At 40.4% G+C, this 19778-nt stretch overlaps 1 protein-coding gene across 1 annotated transcript in view; it reads right to left on the reverse strand.

Annotated features, from left to right (window-relative positions):
* CSMD2 (CUB and Sushi multiple domains 2) overlaps positions 1-19778 on the reverse strand; it is a 1088526-nt gene that overhangs the window by 204264 nt on the left and 864484 nt on the right. Inside the window, exons 17-20 of the mRNA XM_044285154.1 lie at positions 18500-18687; positions 5951-6139; positions 5120-5236; positions 3513-3728 (exon numbers count right to left, since the gene is read on the reverse strand). Of these exons, the coding sequence (XP_044141089.1) occupies positions 3513-3728; positions 5120-5236; positions 5951-6139; positions 18500-18687 (710 nt within the window). The remainder of the gene's footprint in view (positions 1-3512; positions 3729-5119; positions 5237-5950; positions 6140-18499; positions 18688-19778) is intronic.

Here is a 19778-nt window from a genome sequence, read left to right on the forward strand (position 1 = left end):
CATTGCACTGGAACCTATCAGCTACACTATATCAGGATATAACCTGCACTGACTATTTCCCATTAACTATCTTTATTATATACACAAGCTATCTAACTAACTATCTAATGTAACGAGTGAAAAGCACAGAGCACAGCAATGACACTGCTGTCTCTCTCAGAACTTTAAAAAACTGTAGAAAATGGCTGCTGGGGGGGTTCTTATATAGTAAGGGGTAGGCAACTTTCCTATTGGTTGCTAGGGATGTTGCTACGCTCAGACAAAGACATTGCAGCCTTCTCATTGGCACACAAGCTAGAAGGGAGGTTATTGATGAAAAAAAAATCTAGAATATTCGAAATTACACATATATATTACTATATTCGAAATATTTGTGAATTCTCGAAGTGCGATATTCACGATTAATATTAGCGATTCGAATATTCGCGACCAATGCTATTCACAACCTCAATGTCATACAGCCACTAGCCAAGTTTAGTTAATGTGCTTTTCTTTAGTAACCATTTGCATGCCCAGGATGAGTTAACCTAAGGTTAGTCTTCATTTTTTTTCTATAGTTTTATCAGTTATACATTTTTGTGCACTGGGAATGCAATTTATGGAAATGTTACATAGAAATAGATCATTGAAGCTTAATATATGTCAAAAGCAAAAAAAAAAAAAAAAAATTGATTCAATGGTCACATCTTAATGTCTGGGGATGAACAAATTAATTTACCAACTTTATCAATCAATTCATATATTTTTACTCATGACTAGACTCCTGAACTAGTATTAATCTAATCAAGACAAACAAATATATGAAATACAAGGTTAGGTTAATGATTATGAAACTTCATAATATGGGCCTGATGTTACATGAATATTTTACTGAGGGGAGGGGAGTATTTTAACTAAATAGTAAGTAAATAGTAATAGAATTAGAATTTTGGACTGTGTTTTAATTTGTCAGAATAATGCCATTAAAATTGTAAAAACAAACTATTGTTCTTCTGTAGCAATAATCTCAGAGTGGTAAACATTTCCAATGAGAGAACAGGGTAATCTTAGTTCATGGCTCTGCTGAACAGGGAAGGGTATATCTGTAAGGTAATCCTCAATATAGTACTAAGTGATGGACAGGCATGACTGAAAAAATGACAGCTCTTTTGTTGATATCTCTAGATAAACATCTAAACAGAGAATCAATGCATTGATTGATGTAAAAAGCCCTGACTAGCCACACTACTGGAATGGCATAGGGGATGTGTGGTGCTCTAACTTAAAAAAATAAAAAAATAAAATATATATATATATATATATTTTTTTTTTTTGGGTCATAGTGCTATATCAAGTTTTGATTAGTGGAGTCTGGATGCTAAAACCCCCATTCATTACTAAAACAAAGGCATACAAGCAGTGGGGTGAGAGTTGTTCCCTACTATTTCTAAGCAGCTCTACTCAGATCTTATCAAAGAGCAGAGTGAGCAGCGTGCAGACCAATTCTTGTGGGATATTTATCAAATAAGATACATCTGTTTTGTGGCTTGAAAAACTTTTAAAACATTTGGTGATTATTGCCACTTTTCAAAGTGGACCAGATTTAAGAGCTAAAAGTGAGATTAGAACTTGATCATGGCATATTTATTACGTGCGACTTTTGTAAAAGTCGCAAAAAAGTTGTAACTTCATGCTAGGCAACCCCCTGGTGGACTTTAACACAAATAAGTGTAAACCACATTGCAATCATACCACATATATTACTAAGGTGGGCCAATTTATAAATTTGGCATAGACACACAAAGCAAATATTGACTTAAAGCCGACACAAAAACAACCTAAAATTATAAATGTCCCCCTCTGTCTATATACTATACATTGCTCGGTCTGCTCTTTGAAGACAGTTGAGTAGAAATCTAGGGGCACAACAATCAGCTGAGCACTTCGCCCTCTTTGTTTTAGTAACTGTTAGGGGGTTCTTGAACCCCACCAATAAAAAGTTCTGAACTGTTACTAAAATCTGACATAAGCAAAGAAAGTCCAGGACTCACATACTTGCTAGTGAATCTTACATCAGACTCCAGTTTTCTGGATACTTGAATTATTAGAGGTGAAATAAGTCAATTTGCCTATGGATTTCTCTACATCAGAGACAGATGATAACACCCAGTCATATGAGTAGATGCTCCAGAATTATTATTACAAGTAAAGTAAGTACTAGAGGACATTAGAGGACATAGTTTTAAATTAGAGGGGCAAAGGTTTAAAGTAATATCAGGAAGTATTACTTTACTGATAGAGTAGTGGATGCATGGAATAGCCTTCCTGCAGAAGTGGTAGCTGCAAATACAGTGGAGGAGTTTAAGCATGCATGGGATAGGCATAAGGCCATCCTTCATATAAGGTAGGGCCAGGGGCTATCCATAGTATTCAGTATATTGGGCAGACTAGATGGGCCAAATGGTTCTTATCTGCCGACACATTCTATGTTACTAAAAGAGACGTGTCAGTAGAAGTTACAGATACAACTGAAATGGATTATCCCATGAACTCTATTACTAAACCTATCCACAGGGTAAATGTTAAATATCATATTGTGGAGAAGCAAGACCTCTAGAAGCCCCAGCAATTCAGAGAACCTATCTCCTCAAGTCATCTCTCTGCATGGAGCACATATTGGTCCAATGCTCTATGGGATTGACATAGACATAGAATATAGTGGTGGACTGCACACCACCGCTCCATTTAGGTAGTAATCCAATATTTATTACCTAACCTGTCAATATTTTTATGGGACAATCCCATTAACATTAAAGATGGATTCTGGTAAAAAAAAATGCAACTTTCATCTGATCTAAGTTTATGGAGGAGGTTCCTCTATACGCGACCCCTATCTATGAGCCAGAGTAAACACCAGTTAAAAAGATTTTCTCTTTAGGAACAAGCATGTCCATGTATTGGACAGCTAGTTCATCAATTGTAGCCATCACCATGCAGTTCTGAATTTCTCTGTAGATTGCAGATGATCTTAAGAGTTCTAGAACTGTCAACTGGCCCACCCTTTAACAGACAATGCAATCCAAATTTGTTCTCAGTTTCTTTTCCATCTGTTGTTCAGTGTTCAAAGTAATTTGGCAAGTGACCCAAGAAACCAGTGGAGAAAGCATTAAAAGGTTTACCTTACTTAACTGCATCTGAAGTCACTGCAAAAGGTTTGACAATCATCACTCAGATGAATAATATGCTGCTAAACACATACATTTTCTTAAGTAATGCCCAATATCCAATCTGAAAGCTATCTGAGCTGACACAAAGCTCTTTAAGTTATGATCATTCCACAGGAGACCCTGCAACACCATGGATGATGCCAACAAATTGATAAACTCTCAAGAATGGTCTACAGCAGGATGGCAATGGACATATGTTGGCCAACATGGTTAAACATACGTGTAAATGCACAACCACATTTTCCCACTTTTTTTCTTAAATAATATCAAAAACTCAAAATATTTTAAAACCTGGAGTCATCTTACCTGAAAAAGTGACATTAAACCCTTCATAGGACATGGAAAAGTCTGAGAGAAAACGAAGTTGTGCTGTAAAGTTTCCATATAACCCAGCACTAATCGGAGCTGGTAGTCTTGATCCGGTGAGACGTTTCAATGGTTGGTTGAAACTACCATTTTCTGTGATGAGTAGAAAATCATGGCCGCTCTCCAGGTGAAAAGTGTGGAAGGTGAAGAATACACCTGGAGGATGTTAATATACAGTTGGGAAATGAATTCTCATTTTAAAGTATTAAGCAACTGGTCAAGGGTGTTCAATTCCACCTCTTTGCAAAGAAAAGATCTTCCCAAATAAGAAAGTCTAAGTGGTTTTTGCACTGGAGTTGCAAGTGATTGCTGATTTAGCAATATTGTAAAGGACAGGCTATTAAGTGACAACATTAAATGATAAATTACATTTTTATCTCTCATGAATGATTGGTTTACTCATTGAATTGGGACAATCTTTAAGACTGCTCATTATTGGTTATATTGGATGAAATATCTCTCCACTCAGTATAAATGAACTCTTACATTCAGTTTATATTCATGCATTACATTCTGTTTAACCTTATCTTCAAAACCCTTTTTATTGAGTTCTAACAATAACAGATATTAAGATGCAGCATGAAATCGACATACGCCTATTCATGCTACTCTGTCTGCATGTCCAAATCTAGAAGGTCCCAGCTGCTGAGAGAACCTTCACCACTTGGTCATAAAATAAAAATAGTCAGAGACATTACTAGCTTTACCATTAGCTTTCATCAAAGGGCATTAGTAATTCTCTGTCTGGAGCAAAAAATATGCAACTGAAAAACATGCTGTCTGTCTTTCCCTTTTATGAAATCCGGGAGGTATAGTATGCCCCATATAGACAGGATACTGATAGTGGCTGGCAAGTGTGTGTGTTTTCACACACTGGATGTAGTCTTATTCATTGGATGTGGTCTTTTAGTCATTCACATTTAATAGGGTTGCTATGATTGATGTAAAAAAAAAAGAAAATCAGACATTATAGAGTACATGACAATCTCTTTCTAACAACGCTAGAACCATCCTTGTATCTCACATGGAACCAGAGATCTCCAGATTAATGGCTACAATTGCTCTGCTAGATTTAGTTCAGACTGGCAGCTCGGTGAGTGTGTCCTTTCTTAGGAGGTATGTCTTTTCTCAGGGGGCATGTTACCCCATTAAAGAGCACAGGTCATAGTGGGGCTGAGCTTTAATGACAGAGCAGGGCCTCATGCACATGACCATATACAGAATGTGGACCATGTTCAGTCCACACTTATTGAGGAATGAATACAGACTCCTTTATTTGTAAGAGGTTGCAAAAAATGCAAATGTCTGCCCCACAAAAAAAAAAACATGTCCTATTCTTGTCTGTTTTGTGCAGACCGCAAAACACATACAATTGTGCACATGAAGACGAATATGTTAAGGATTCACATGAGATCTTTTGTGCTTGTTTACTGGCATAAATTGATTAATAAATCTGGGCCTAAATGTTAATTCGTTTTTGCAGAGGAATGGAAAAGGGGAAGCCTGACATTTCTTTCAAAACAAAAATGTGAAATATGAGTTCTTACCTTTCCCATGTGATGTTTCTATAGTCCAAGTACAATTTAAGTTATTGGGGTAAAAATCAGGAAAACCGGGAGATAAGATAGTTCCACTTGATCCCTGTATATAACCCCCACAGAGAGCTGCAAACAGAATAATATCAGAAGTTTTTGAATTATTCCTAGGCTGAAGACCCATGAATTTATGAAGGCAATATCTATCTATCTATCTATCTATCTATCTATCTATCTATCTATCTATCTATCTATCCCTCAATAATCTTTAACAGGGTATTCCCATCACAGACAATGGGTGCATATAGCTAGGATATGCCCCCATTGTCTGATAAATGCGAGTCACCCCTCTGGGACCCGCACCTACAACGAGAACAGAGCGGAGAGAGCTATGGCTGGAGGACCCCGGATTTCCCAGGGTCCATCCACCACCAAGCGCTGCTTCCTGCTGCTACCATAGAAGTGAATGGGAGTGCCCCACGCACGCGCAGCCCCGGCTCCCATTAATTTCTATGGGGCAGGCAGAAATAGCCGAGCCAGCACCTGTGCAGTGCGCCCTCCGTTCATTTCCCCGCTTTGTTCTCATTGTAGGTGGGGGTCCCAGAGGTGGGACCTGAACCTATCAAACAATGGGGGCATATCCCCATTGTCTGTGATGGGATTATCCCTTTAACAACTAATTTCCTATGAATCGGAGGAATCATCTACTATTTTTTTTACTAAACTGTGTATAGTGTACAAGCTCTCAAACTAAAATGATTTTGATAGATAAACTCAGCTTTGCTGCATCTGTACAATGTAATGTCTCCAGACTCTCCATGTAAGCTTTTATGCCAAACATACCTTCACAGCTGGGAAGCGGTCTGCTCCACTGAAAGTTGGGCTCACATTCTAAAGCCTGGTCATCACTAAGGGTATATCCAGAATCACAGCTGAAAGTCACAAGTGCCCCAACATAAAAGTCATTGCCATGACGCTGACCATTGACTGGGATTCCTGGGTCAAGGCAGTGATCGGATTGCAATTTTACAGCTGAAGAAATAAGAAAAAAGTCTGTAAGGTTTACATCATCAACATCATTACACAAACATGGATATAGGTCAATCTTACCTATCAAACATCAAATGCATTACTACTAGTCTTTGCTCTTGTAATATCAAGACTTCAAACATTTTGCTTCCAGAGGATCATGAAATTATTAGAATTTGAACCATGTTGTATCACAAACCAGAGTTAAACTTTTTCAAGTCTGTATTGCCGATAACCAGAGGATGAGATTACTGGAAAGCTTCATGCTATAAGTTTAAATCTACATTCGCATAGTCATATAGCTGCCCTAAAGAAGTGTCCCCGTTATGTTGTGGATTCCCACATATGCCTCCTCCCATTGTAATTGCTCCACATTCCTCCCAGGGGCCGGCAACCCCTTTAGTGAGGATCAGACGACACTGGAAGCACCAAACTTTTGATTCTACCTGTATACACTAGGGTTGTGCCTACAGTTGCACAACAATACAAGGTGAGCCTAATCATCTAAAATGACTACTCTACTTCCTATCCATACATATCACCCTATGAGCACCTCTCCCTTTCTGTTTGCCCTATTTCACCCGATATAAAGGTACATGCTCTAATATCACAGGAGTCAGTATAGAAAGTACAGAGAAATGTCGCAGGCCATTTACGACAGATACTTTTCCCCCTGTAGTCTCCTGCAGCAGCGAATAAGAGGAGAAGACGAGATCTATCATGGTATCCTCTATCTCAGTATTGGTGTGTGATTTTCAGGCCTTATGCATACAGCTATATTATGGGTTTGTTTTTAGATGGAGCAGTACTTCCATTAAGGTACATGGAGTCCTTACCTAATGGCGGGTTTACACTGCCCAATTGTGAAACCTATTATCAGGGATGAACATTCCTGCAAACGCTTGTATCAGACAATCTGCCTGTCTAAGGCCGAGTTCACACAAACTGTGTGTGACCTGTGTGTGACCCGTGCAAATAGCGGGCCGCAATGCACGATCGCCGGCCGTAGGTCAGCTGCATCGGATCGCGGACCCATTCACTTTAATGGGTTCGCGATCCGCCCGTTCCGCTAAAAGATAGGACATGTTCTATCTTTTTGCGGAACGGAAGTACTGGACGCAACCCCACGGAAGCACTCCGTAGTGCTTCCCAGGGGTCCCATCCCGTGCGACCGTTCCGCGATTCCGGATTTGCGGACCCATTGAAGTAAATGGGTCCGCATCCGTGATGCGGAATGCACACGGAACTGTGGCCGCAACACGGCCACAGATCACACCCGTTCGTGTGAACTAAGCCTAAAGGTGTAGGCGATTGCACTTGTTTATTGGGTAAAACTGTCTTTCCTGCAGGCAAGTAAATTATCGTTTTTTGTTTTAAAAGACAAATTGACATAGCACAAAAAGGTATTCCATCTGTGTGAACAATATAAAGGAATTTGTGATAACCTATGAGATATTTCTCCCGATGATGGAGTTTATGGAGCTTGATCTGTGCATACTGCAGAGATAACCGTGGAAAGGTCTTCTTCATTATGTCATATGGGGGGAAAAACTGCCACCGATCTACATACAATGTGGGTCCCTTGATATGCGGATTTGCTGTTGTCTGCACACATCAGTTGCATTTGATTGTGCAGATTTATTTTCTATTAGTTATTTAAATGGACTCAAATGGACATCAAATTACTTGACTTCTGTAAAAGTTGCATAGCGGTGCATGGTATAAAATCTACTAAGAATAAGTCTTCTCTATCTAAGGGTAAGATTTCATGCATATTTTACGGTTCTGAACCAGCTTTGGTTCCAGGATAATGTATTATGTTGGTCTTTCTTTATATCTATGGGATTTTTGTGCAGCTTTAGTATCTGTAAAGTAATTTAGAAATAAAGTATTAACTTAAAATCTTGGATAGCAAGCCAGAAAAAGTCACTTTTTTTTTCATACCAGATGTCTTGAAGCTAGGAAATACATTAATTAGATATTTGTATGGTTTCTATCAGTATGGATGTAGTCATAACAGGAGTATTTTCAACTATTTTCTGGGGCAGGTCTTCACAAGGTTATCCCAAGGCAGCACAGCACGACTTAATTAAAATTGCAATTTTCATTCTGAAGAAACCTGAGTTACTTCCATCTTGCTAAGAAATCATATAATAAATAGTTACTTTTAGTAACTATTTATTTTATAGTGCATATTACATGACCAAAATATCTGTGACAAAGAGCAAGAGATCTAAAGAACATATATACCGGATATATATATATATATATATATATATATATTCCATAGATGCTTTTTAATTGTAAGGGTACCTGGAGAGCGGGTACCTGGAGAGCGGGTACCTGGAGAGCAGGTACCCTTACAATTGTTACATGCTTGAGGTTAACTCTTTAAGGCTACTTTCACACTAGCGTTCATGGGTCCGTTCGTGAGCTCCGTTTGAAGGGGCTCACGAGCGGACCCAAACGCCTCCGTCCAGCCCTGATGCAGTCTGAATGGAGCGGATCCGCTCAGACTGCATCAGTCTGGCGGCGTTCAGCCTCCGCTCCGCTCGCCTCCGCACGGCCAGGCGGACAGCTGAACGCTGCTTGCAGCGTTCAGCTGTCCGCCTGGCCGTGCGGAGGCGTGCGGATCCGTTCAGACTTACAATGTAAGTCAATGGGAACGGATCCGCTTGAAGATGAGCCCATATGGCTCAATCTTCAAGCGGATCCGTCCCCCATTGACTTTACATTGAAAGTCTGAACGGATCCGCTCAGACTACTTGCGAACTTAGAAATTTTTCTAAGTTATTAATGCAGACGGATCCGTACTGAACGGAGCCTCCGTCTGCATTAATATGATCGGATCCGTTCAGAACGGATCCGATCAAGCGCAAGTGTGAAAGTAGCCTAACACATCTGTTTTTCTGTAATTAACTACAGAAAATAGATCCATATGAAATGGCTAAGCTTTGTTTTCTAAGTGCGTGTCAAAGTGCATTATGAATGTGATTCCTTGATACAGTTTTCCACGCTTGGTAATGGAAGAAGACTGGGACAGTTTGGAGTTGTGGCCAATATATTAATAGACAAGATGGATTTAATTATAGCATTAGCAGCCATAACACTTGGTATGAGTGCTTAGGGGTCCCGATCAGGTAGAAAAACTTTGGAACTTTTTGTGGGGAATAACACTATGGTGGCTTTTTTGTAATCTCGGTTTTCGAATATATAATCCTATTATACAAAGCTTTAAGTATTGCTTCTTATGTTCCTGTTTTCATTTTCTTACACTAGGTGCTTAGGTCTCATCTTATTTCTCTATGAGGCCCTGATAAGCGGGGTAGGTGTTGTAAACCTGCAGAATTTGGAAGCCAAGTCAATACCTCAAACTCTGTCACCTTCCTCAAACCATTTCTCAACAATTTTTGTAGTGTGGCAGAGTGCATTATCCATCTGAAAGAGGCCAGCACCATTAGAACACCATTGTCATCAAGAGGTATACTTGTTCTTCAACAATGTTTAGGTCCTCAATGTCTTCTAGCAGACTCTTTCACAGTCAAATTGATGCAGACCAGGTCACTTTCTTCCATTGCTGTATGGTTTAGCTCTGATGTTCACATGCCCATTTCAGGCATTGAACAGGGGTCCACACAGGCACTGGGACTGATCTACAAACGCACAGCCCTACAAGCAGTGTCATGCACTGTGTGCTCTGACACCTTTCAATCATAGCCAATGTCATCTTTTTAAGCAGTTTTGTTCAACAGTACTTCTTGTGTGATATTGAACTAGCCTTTCATCCCCATGCACATCAGTTATTCTTAGGTTCCCATGACCCTGTCACTAGTTCACTGGTTGTCTTTCTTTGGAACATATTTGGTAGGTACTTACTATGTCATGTTGAGAAAGTTTTCTATTTCAGAAATAGACTCTAGCCATATATTTGACCCCTGTCAAAGTCTCTCCGATCCTTTTCCTTGCACTTGTTTTGTTTCCTATTTCCAACACATCAACTTCAATTGACAGTTCCACTTGCCACTCCTTAATCAGTATCATTAATCAAAGTTTTTCACTTTACCTTTCAGTGTTTTTAGTTTTATGGCTAAAGTTGTTCCAATTGCCCTGAAAATTGATATTTAACACCCTCTAGTCTCCAAAGATTAATATTTTTTTATGAAAAAAAGTTTGCTCTTTCTTCCCCCACCCCTTAAGTTCTTGATAGCAATAGCAAATATTGTCAGAATGACCCTGATATATATAGCTATGGGTAAATGCATGTTTGACGGTATTAACAAACAGCGTGTTTAAATACACACTGTCCCATTGCTTGTCCTTTTTTAGAGAGAATGCAACTGAATCTGAAAGACTTCTGTGGGGTTACAAGGACGAGAAAAAGGAGGAATGCTATTGAACCCTGGCCCAAGGCCGGATGGCTGGTGCTGTTACCCACATTGTGGGTGCTGTTACCCACATTGTGGGCCTTTTTTTTGTGTACCCTTCAATTTTCCACACATTTTGTTCTAAGCCTGTAAATGAAAAGTTACTGGTTTGGTACACACAGATTATTAAATGGTACTAGCAAAATTGCTAGTTTTTTCTATAATTTAAAGATAGGATCCCTATTAAATATCCCTCCCCTTCTACAAACATACTGCACACTAGTATTGTCAATTTATTTTAGGAATAGGCAATTTTTGTGGTGAAATGTCTTTCCAATATGCGTTTAATATCACTGGATTAACAATAAAATGTATGTAGTAAAATACATGCATCTCTAATTTTTTGGCTAACAGGGATAATAGAATGCAGTGTTTGTGGTTAATAGGATTTTTATATTAAACCTGAAAAACTACTTGTTCAACTATGGTATTATTGGACTAATATGTAGGAAAACACCCGTCTGATGCAGTAATGTGTCCGCTACCAAGTATAATACAACCTGGTATTTGTTACAATTTCTTTTTTACACTAGTCCTGAAATAACAGTTGTTCAACTATGAATTTATTGGACTTATATGTAGGAAAACATCATCTGATGTAGTAATGCGTCTGCTTACAAGGATAATTGACACCCCTGATGAAGCCAGGATAACTGGCAATATTCGGCGGGTGTTTCACCCATCCCCCTGTCTGGGCCAAGGCAGTTTTGTACTGTAGTATAATCATTATTATTTGCTTATTGTGCGTTATTTGTTTGGTACTAACTACCTATTTTTTGTTACTGCATTGTGGTGGTGCTATTATTTTCTGACCAGGAGGGATGGCATGTGGACGGGTGCCTTATATGGCAGCCCTTCTGTGTGTTTAGCATGTTTTTAAATGATTTTATTTTTTTGGTACATGGCTTGTTTCTTGTCATTAAATAAAGTATTATTGTACATTATTTGCTAGGTGTGCTCACTTATATTGACACACTACTTTATCTTTTTTTGCTGGATAATTCAACGCAGTGTTTGCAGTAATTAATTTTTTCACTAGGCCTAAAATAACACTTGTTTAGCTATGAAATGATTATTAACATAATGCATCCGTTAACACATGCATCCGTTAACACTGATAGAAAAATGCAGGGTCTGATTTATCATCATTCTAAAGCATACACCATGGTTGCCGTGCCCACTAATAGTGGTTCTCAAAACATGGGCACCAGCTATGTGAACTCCACACCACAGTTGTGGACCCATTGTCTTGAATGGGTCCACAATCCACAAGATACAGTAAAAGATAGGACATGTCCTATCTTTTGCAGAGAGGAGGCACAGACTCAAAAGCCCACACGGAAAGGCTTCCAAGTTTTTCCATGGGCATCCGATTGTTTCTTTTGCACCGCAAAAGATAAAACATGTCACGTCAATAGGTCCGCATCTGGGATGTGAAGTTTACATGGCCAGCTCTCATGTTTTGAGTCTAAAATGTATAAAAAAACGCTGTCTGATGCACTAATGCATCTGCTAACATGGATAGAAAAATGCAGTGTTTACAGTGAACTAGGTAAAACAATGGCGTTATAGCTGTAAAATGCTTTTTATATAATAAAATGTGTATGCTAATACGGACTGATATAATGCACTGAAAAAAAGTGAAAATGATCAGCAACAGAATGCTACTGGGGTACTGTGCTGGCAATAAGTTGGGAACATGCCTGAGGTTTTGGAGAAAAAAAAGAAAAAAAAAAGAATTTGAAAAATAGTTTTCTCTTGCAGGTGGTTGGTTTTGAGACACAGAACTGCTAGAATGAGGTTCTGCAACAGCAGCTGTATTAAGTCAGTGTGCCTAGTCCATCACTCCTGCAAAGCTTTCCCTGCTTGAAGTCCCTAAAATATATTTTTTCCCTCAACTGTCCTTCTTACAATAGAATATTTGTTTGTGTCTCTGTATAATCTAAAATCTTATTTTGGCAGACACTGCCAGAGATCCATCCACCTTCATAAGCAGCTCAGTATGGTATTTGCTTGTTCTTTACACAGGTGTCTCCCTGCTGCCACCCCTGATTGGCTGATGAGGCTGTATGTCTGAGCCAATCAGGGAAAGCTCTCACCTCCGCTTCCTCCCATTAACAAGCGACCATCTTTCTTCTTACTCCCTTATGTTTTTTCCCCACCAATCACCACATTAAAATGGTGCTGGGAGTCATTTTTAAGCCATTCATCTGAAACTAAACAAGAAAGGGATGGGGCTTAGAGGGAGTGTAACAGCATCTGCTGGGCGCCATGGTTCTCCTGCTTACCGCCACGGTCCTGGCCGCCGTGTTCAGAGGTGATCTGCTGCCTGTGCTTCCCCATTCACCCCCGCAGTCCTGGACTCTGTCCTTGCAGGCACTGTATGTTCTGGGATCCACTCCACAGTTTACTTTCAGCCTTGGCCAAAACATGCTTGTTGCTTATTCCCTGCAGCACTTCCTTAGGGGCCGGTGCACGTCACTCACTTCCTGTGCTTTATGGGTTAGATCATGAGACCTTACTCACCAATCCTAGCCTCCCTGCATGTATATAAGTGTCTCAGCTTCCTTCCCAGATGCCTGAGTGTCAAGGTCCTTGTGTCCGGCAAAGGTTGCTGATTCCTCTGCTTGTGTTTCTGTGTACTAAACCTGTGCTTGTGCCTGGACTCTGTTATCTGTTTGATTCCTGCCTGCTTGCCTTAACTCTCCTGTTGCCGACTCTGACTGCCTCACCCATACCTGTGCCGCCTACCCTGACCTATTGCTTGTTTGACTTCGCTGCTGCCTCATCCTTCGGTACTGCACTGTTGCTCCTGGTTATGATTGGGCCTGCTGACTACGTCTCTACCTCTGCTACCTTGCTTAGGTACCTCCTGGTCCGCCTGGACCAGCTGCATAGTGTGCCAATCCTCCTCAAGGAGTAGGGACCTGGTGTTCCTCTTGAGAAAGCCTATCCCCACCATCATGGGTACTGTGAAGAACGAGTGGTTCACTTAGACAACGCCCTTAGAGGGGGTATGACATGTGGCACAGTGGGCTCACACCCGCTGGTTTGTGACAGGGAGGAATGGCACCAGTCACAGCCAAAAAGATTTGTGTCCCAAATTGGTTTTATTTTAAGTTCAGATCTACACCAGCTTACAGTTGGCATAGATTAACATTTCTGGTGCATGGACTGCCAGAAGATGCACTACATTTATTAAGACTAGAGGCCTGTAGGTCTTAGTAAATCTGTACCAAAATATGTGTCATATTTTTTTATATCATATAATGCAATGTAATCAATTCTACATTTCCTTCTGTGTGTATACTGGAGCCGAATTTCATATAAGGATGGTAAATAATAGCTGTTAAATTGATATAGCAACACAGTTACACCCATAACTATGCTCTTTGAGGGAGAGTAAACCAAAGTACATCTACAAAGTGAAACCGAAGAGGATTCTGTGAAATGGTCTCTTGGCAGCTCTCATTCAAAGCATAAGGAAAAAGAATCCAAATTAAGGCGGAATAAAAGCAGCTTTCTTATTCAATAATGCTGTCCAGAAGTCATTACTCCAGTTGTTATAGTAAAAGAAAATCAATAAAGATGATCAGACTGCAGAGTGGAACAGCTTCTAATAGATTTAAGTTCTCCAAACACTGTGCAGCTGCACGGCTAACACAATGATGCCAATTTTTCTCTATTTGAGGGGTGCACTGCCCTGCCTGCTGAGCTTATAGCTACACAAATTACCCATTCCTGCAGAACCTGCCTCCATATACATTTTTTTTCACTGTGTGGTGGTTAATTATATTTAGTGAAATACTAGCAACTCTTTTATTATTTTCAATCAATAGAACTGCCACAAATTCAACAGACAAAGTTGCAATTCAGAACCAGTCTCAGATTCAGTTATTAACCCCTTCACGCAACATCACGTACATGTACGTGGGGGAATGTGGTGCCTCACCGCATCCCCACGTGCATGTACGTGATCGGCTTCACTGTCAGCGCAGGGACCTGAGCGCTGAAGATTCAGTGAAGCCGGCGTGCTGGGGTTGCTAGGCAACCCTAGAAGCCGGAAGGAGATGTATTGGCCCCCTGACCCGCCCACGATCGCTGTGATTGGTCCAATACTGCAGAGGGACCAATCGCAGCGCATCGGGGCAGGTAAGGGGGGTTAGGGAGGGACTGTGTGCCTCTCCTTCTCTGATCGTCCCCATTCCTGTCAGGGAAGCGATCAGAGAAGGAGAGTGTGACAATATACTGTACCTATCACATGTATACTAGTCATGGAGCACTGCTACTTAGCGCTCCATGACTAGTATACTCGTCATGGCATAAAACTGTCACCATGTCTGCAGACATGGTGACAGCGCTGAGTGCCGGCTGTTACACACAGCCAGGCACTCAGGCTCAATGCCGAGGGGGGTCCTGTGACCCCCGTATCGGCGATCGGGTAGTTTCGGCACCCCCCCCCTATCGGCGATCGCTTTATGTCGTTTCTGATCCCTGCGGTCCCTGACCGCAGGGATCAGAAACCTAAAAATTGCCCCAAATCGATTTTTTTAACCCCCCTGCACCCCTGAATTCCATTTATGTGGCGGGGTGCAGGGGGCGGTTTGTGGGCGGTGCGGGGCCGGTGCGGGGCGGTGTGGCAGTTGCGGGAGGCTGGCGGTGCGGCAGGCGGGATCGCGATCCCCCGCCCGCCTCCCATTATAATCATCGTTGGTGTCTAGTGGGTATACCAGGGTGCCAGCACATTGCTGGCACCCTGGTATAAACGGCTGACATCGGTGATGCGATGTCAGCCGTTTAACCCTTTCCATACCGCGGTCCGTACGGACCGCGGTATGGAAAAGGTTAACAGCTCAGGGAGCTCCCTCCCTCTCCCATCGGAGGGCTGCTGTACCTTTGCAGCCCCCCGATGGAGAGGGAGAGAGCTCCCAGACAGCCCCCCCAGAGCCCCGTCCTTACCCTTCCCCGTCTGCGCAGTTCTGAACATAACTGAGCAGACGGGGAAGGTTCCCATGGCAACAGGACGCCTCTCAGGCGTCCTGCTGTCCATGGTGCTGAACAGATCTATGCTGAAAGCATAGATCTGTTCAGTGTAAGTAAAATATAGTACAGTGCAATATATATTGTACTGTACTGTATTATACAGACATCAGACCCACTGGATCTTCAAGAACCAAGTGGGTCTGGGTCAAAAAAATAAGTGAAAAAAGTAAAAAAAAAAGTAAAAATCAAAAAACACATTTATCACTGATTAAACATGAGAAAAATAAAATTCCCTACACATGTTTGGTATCGCCGCGTCCGTAACGACCTGATCTATAAAACGGTCATGTTACTTTTCCCGAACGGTGAACGCCATAAAAATAAAAAATAAAAAACTATGATGAAATTGAAATTTTGCCCACCTTACTTCCCCAAAAAAGATAATAAAAGTGATCAAAAAAGTCGCATGTACTCCAAAATTGTAACAATCAAACCGTCATCTCATCCCGCAAAAAATGAGACTCTACTTAAGATAATCGCCCAAAAACTGAAAAAACTATGGCTCTTAGACTATGGAAACACTAAAACATCATTTTTTTTGTTTCAAAAATGAAATCATTGTGTAAAACTTATATAAATAAAAAAAGTATACATATTAGGTATCGCCGCGTCCGTATCGACCGGCTCTATAAAAATATCACATGACCTAACCCCTCAGGTGACCACCGTAAAAAAATAAAAATAAAAACGGTGTAGAAAAAGCAATTTTTTGTCATCTTACGTCACAAAAAGTGTAATAGCAAGCGATCAAAAAGTCATATGCACCCCAACATAGTGCCAATCAAACCGTCATCTCATCTCGCAAAAAATGAGACCCTTCTTAAGATAATCGCCCCAAAACTGTAAAAACTATGGCTCTTAGACTATGGAGAAACGAAAAAAAAAAATTGTTTTAAAAATGAAATCATTGTATAAAACTTACATAAATAAAAAAAATGTATACATATTAGGTATCGCCGCGTCCGTGACAACCTGCTCTATAAAATTACCACATGATCTAACCTGTCAGATGAATGTTGTAAATAACAATAAAAAAAACGATGCCAAAAAAGCTATTTCTTGTTACCTTGCCGCACAAAAAGTGTAATATAGAGCAACCAAAAATCATATGTACCCTAAACTAGTACCAACAAAACTGCCACCCTATCCCGTAGTTTCTAAAATGGGGTCACTTTTTTGGAGTTTCTACATCAGGGGGCTTCAAATGGGACATGGTGTCAAAAAAACTGTCCAGCAAAATCTGGCTTCCAAAAACCACACGGCGCACCTTTCACTCTACGCCCCGCTGTGTGCCCGTACAGTAGTTTACGGCCACATATGGGGCGTTTCTGTAAACAGCAGAGTCAGGGCAATAAAGATACAGTCTTGTTTGGCTGTTAACCCTTGCTTTGTTAGTGGAAAAAATGGGTTAAAATTGAAAATTAGGCAAAAAAATGAAATTCTCAAATTTCATCCCCATTTGCCAATAACTCTTGTGCAACACCTAAAGGGTTAACAAAGTTTGTAAAATCAGTTTTGAATACCTTGAGGGGTGTAGTTTCTTAGATGGGGTCACTTTTAGGGAGTTTCTACTCTAGGGGTGCATCAGGGGGCTTCAAATGGGACATGGTGTCAAAAAAACTGTCCAGCAAAATCTGGCTTCCAAAAACCATACGGCGCACCTTTCACTCTACGCCCCGCTGTGTGCCCGTACAGTAGTTTACGGCCACATATGGGGTGTTTCTGTAAACGGCAGAGTCAGGGCAATAAAGATACAGTCTTGTTTGGATGTTAACCCTTGCTTTGTTAGTGGAAAAAATGGGTTAAAATTGAAAATTAGGCAAAAAAATGAAATTCTCAAATTTCATCCCCATTTGCCAATAACTCTTGTGCAACACCTAAAGGGTTAACGAAGTTTGTAAAATCAGTTTTGAATACCTTGAGGGGTGTACTTTCTTAGATGGGGTCACTTTTAGGGAGTTTCTGCTCTAGGGGTGCATCAGGGGGCTTCAAATGGCACATGGTGTAAATAAACCAGTCCAGCAAAACCTGCCTTCCAAAAACCATACGGCGCACCTTTCACTCTACGCCCCGCTGTGTGCCCGTACAGTAGTTTACGGCCACATATGGGGTGTTTCTGTAAACGGCAGAGTCAGGGCAATAAAGATACAGTCTTGTTTGGATGTTAACCCTTGCTTTGTTAGTGTAAAAAATTGGTTAAAATGGAAAATTAGGCAAAAAAATGAAATTCTCAAATTTCATCCCCATTTGCCAATAACTCCTGTGCAACACCTAAAGGGTTAACAAAGTTTGTAAAATCAGTTTTGAATACCTTGAGGGGTGTAGTTTATAGAATAGGGTCATTTTTGGGTGGTTTCTATTATGTAAGCCTCGCAAAGTGACTTCAGACCTGTAGTGGTCCCTAAAAATTGGATTTCTGAAAAATTTCAAGATTTGCTTCTAAACTTCTAAGCCTTGTAACATCCCCAAAAAATAAAATATCATTCCCAAAATAATTCAAACATGAAGTACACATATGGGGAATGTAAAGTCATCACAATTTTTGGGGGTATTACTATGTATTACAGAAGTAGAGAAACTGAAACTTTGAAATTTGCAAATTTTTCCAAATTTGGGGTAAATTTTGTATTTTTTTATGCAAAAAAAATTAATTTTGGGACTTAATTTTTCCAGTGTCATGAAGTACAATATGTGACGAAAAAACAATCTCAGAACGGCCTGGATAAGTCAAAGTGTTTTAACGTTATCAGCACTTAAAGTGACACTGGTCAGATTTGCAAAAAATGACCTGGTCCTTAAGGTGAAATAAGGCTGTGTCTTGAAGGGGTTAAGTATTGCCATACAATTGGCACATTACAGAGACATTATGATAATCTTACATAAAGATATGGCTTACTTTCATAGCGAATTTGGAATCCGACATCAGAATGGCTCTTGTCAGTGCTGAAGAGGAGGTACAGAAAGTTGCTAGTACTGATCAGGAACTGGGGAACCTGTGTACCATCATAGACCCCAATCAATGGAGAAGAATAAGACTTTCCATCTCTCACCTCCAGTGTGTCATAATTTACTTCAGTCTTAAACCTGCATGGATACAATAAATAACATAATGTTATAAATAAGGTTGGATCTTTAAAACCAAATGCATCCTTAAAAACACAATTACAGGGATTGTCCACTCCATTACAAGTTATCCATATGATAAGCTGTCACTAGTTGAGGTCAGACACCCCACAATCTCAATGGTGTAGTAGTTGGAAGAACTACACAGCTCCATCGTTTGTGCAGTGAAAGGAGTTGGCTACTACAGTGCTGCTCCCATTCAATTCAATGGGGGCACCCCTTAAGTAACCAGCTATATCCACTGCACAATGGACAGAGCTTTGTTGTTTAGTATTGACTTCTGGTGCGTGCTGGTGCAGGGTATCAGACCCCTACTGACCAGCAGGTGACGACCTATCCTGAGAATAAGCCACCACTTGCAAAAGAATGGACATTCCCTTTAAGGCTACTGTTAATATTACAGTCTAACTTTGCTCATAGGTAATAATATGAATAGTGAGAGCAGCATGGGTAAGCATGATAACAATCATTGGTTTTCTAATGTTAAAGCTTGCATTGCCAGTGTGCCTGCCATTTGCAACCATCAGTTAATACTTTCCTAATTTACCGAGTCACCTAGGCAAAGCTTAGGGAGCTTTCATAGTACCTGGAAGCTACTCCATTCAAGTGAAAGGAACCACATGAATGGCTGGTGGACCAAAACACTGATATGAAGGAAAACTGCAAAAGAGGTTCAGGCTAAACCATGTCATTATTTTATCATCCACAAAACCATCCTAGATCTCCAGTAATATCAGATAGTAATCCATAACAGCTTAGTCTATCATTGATAACTGGCATCACTATTAACCCTAGATCACCACAGATACTAGGTATCAATTTCCAATTGTCGCTAAACTCATTGAGTATTACAGGACCACTATATATACAGAGTACTTGTCATTTCAGGTGACTTTTTAGGGTAGATAACATTATCGCTGGTCATTTTATGACTTATATTCTGCATTTCATCACTGTCCCTCTGCATACTCCATCTAAAATTGTTAATTTTACCAAATCTAATGGGTGTAGATTAGCAACTATGATGTCTACCATATACTGCACACATAAAC

Source organism: Bufo gargarizans, chromosome 3 (assembly GCF_014858855.1).
Source record: "Bufo gargarizans isolate SCDJY-AF-19 chromosome 3, ASM1485885v1, whole genome shotgun sequence".
NCBI classification, from domain to species: Eukaryota; Metazoa; Chordata; class Amphibia; order Anura; family Bufonidae; genus Bufo; species Bufo gargarizans.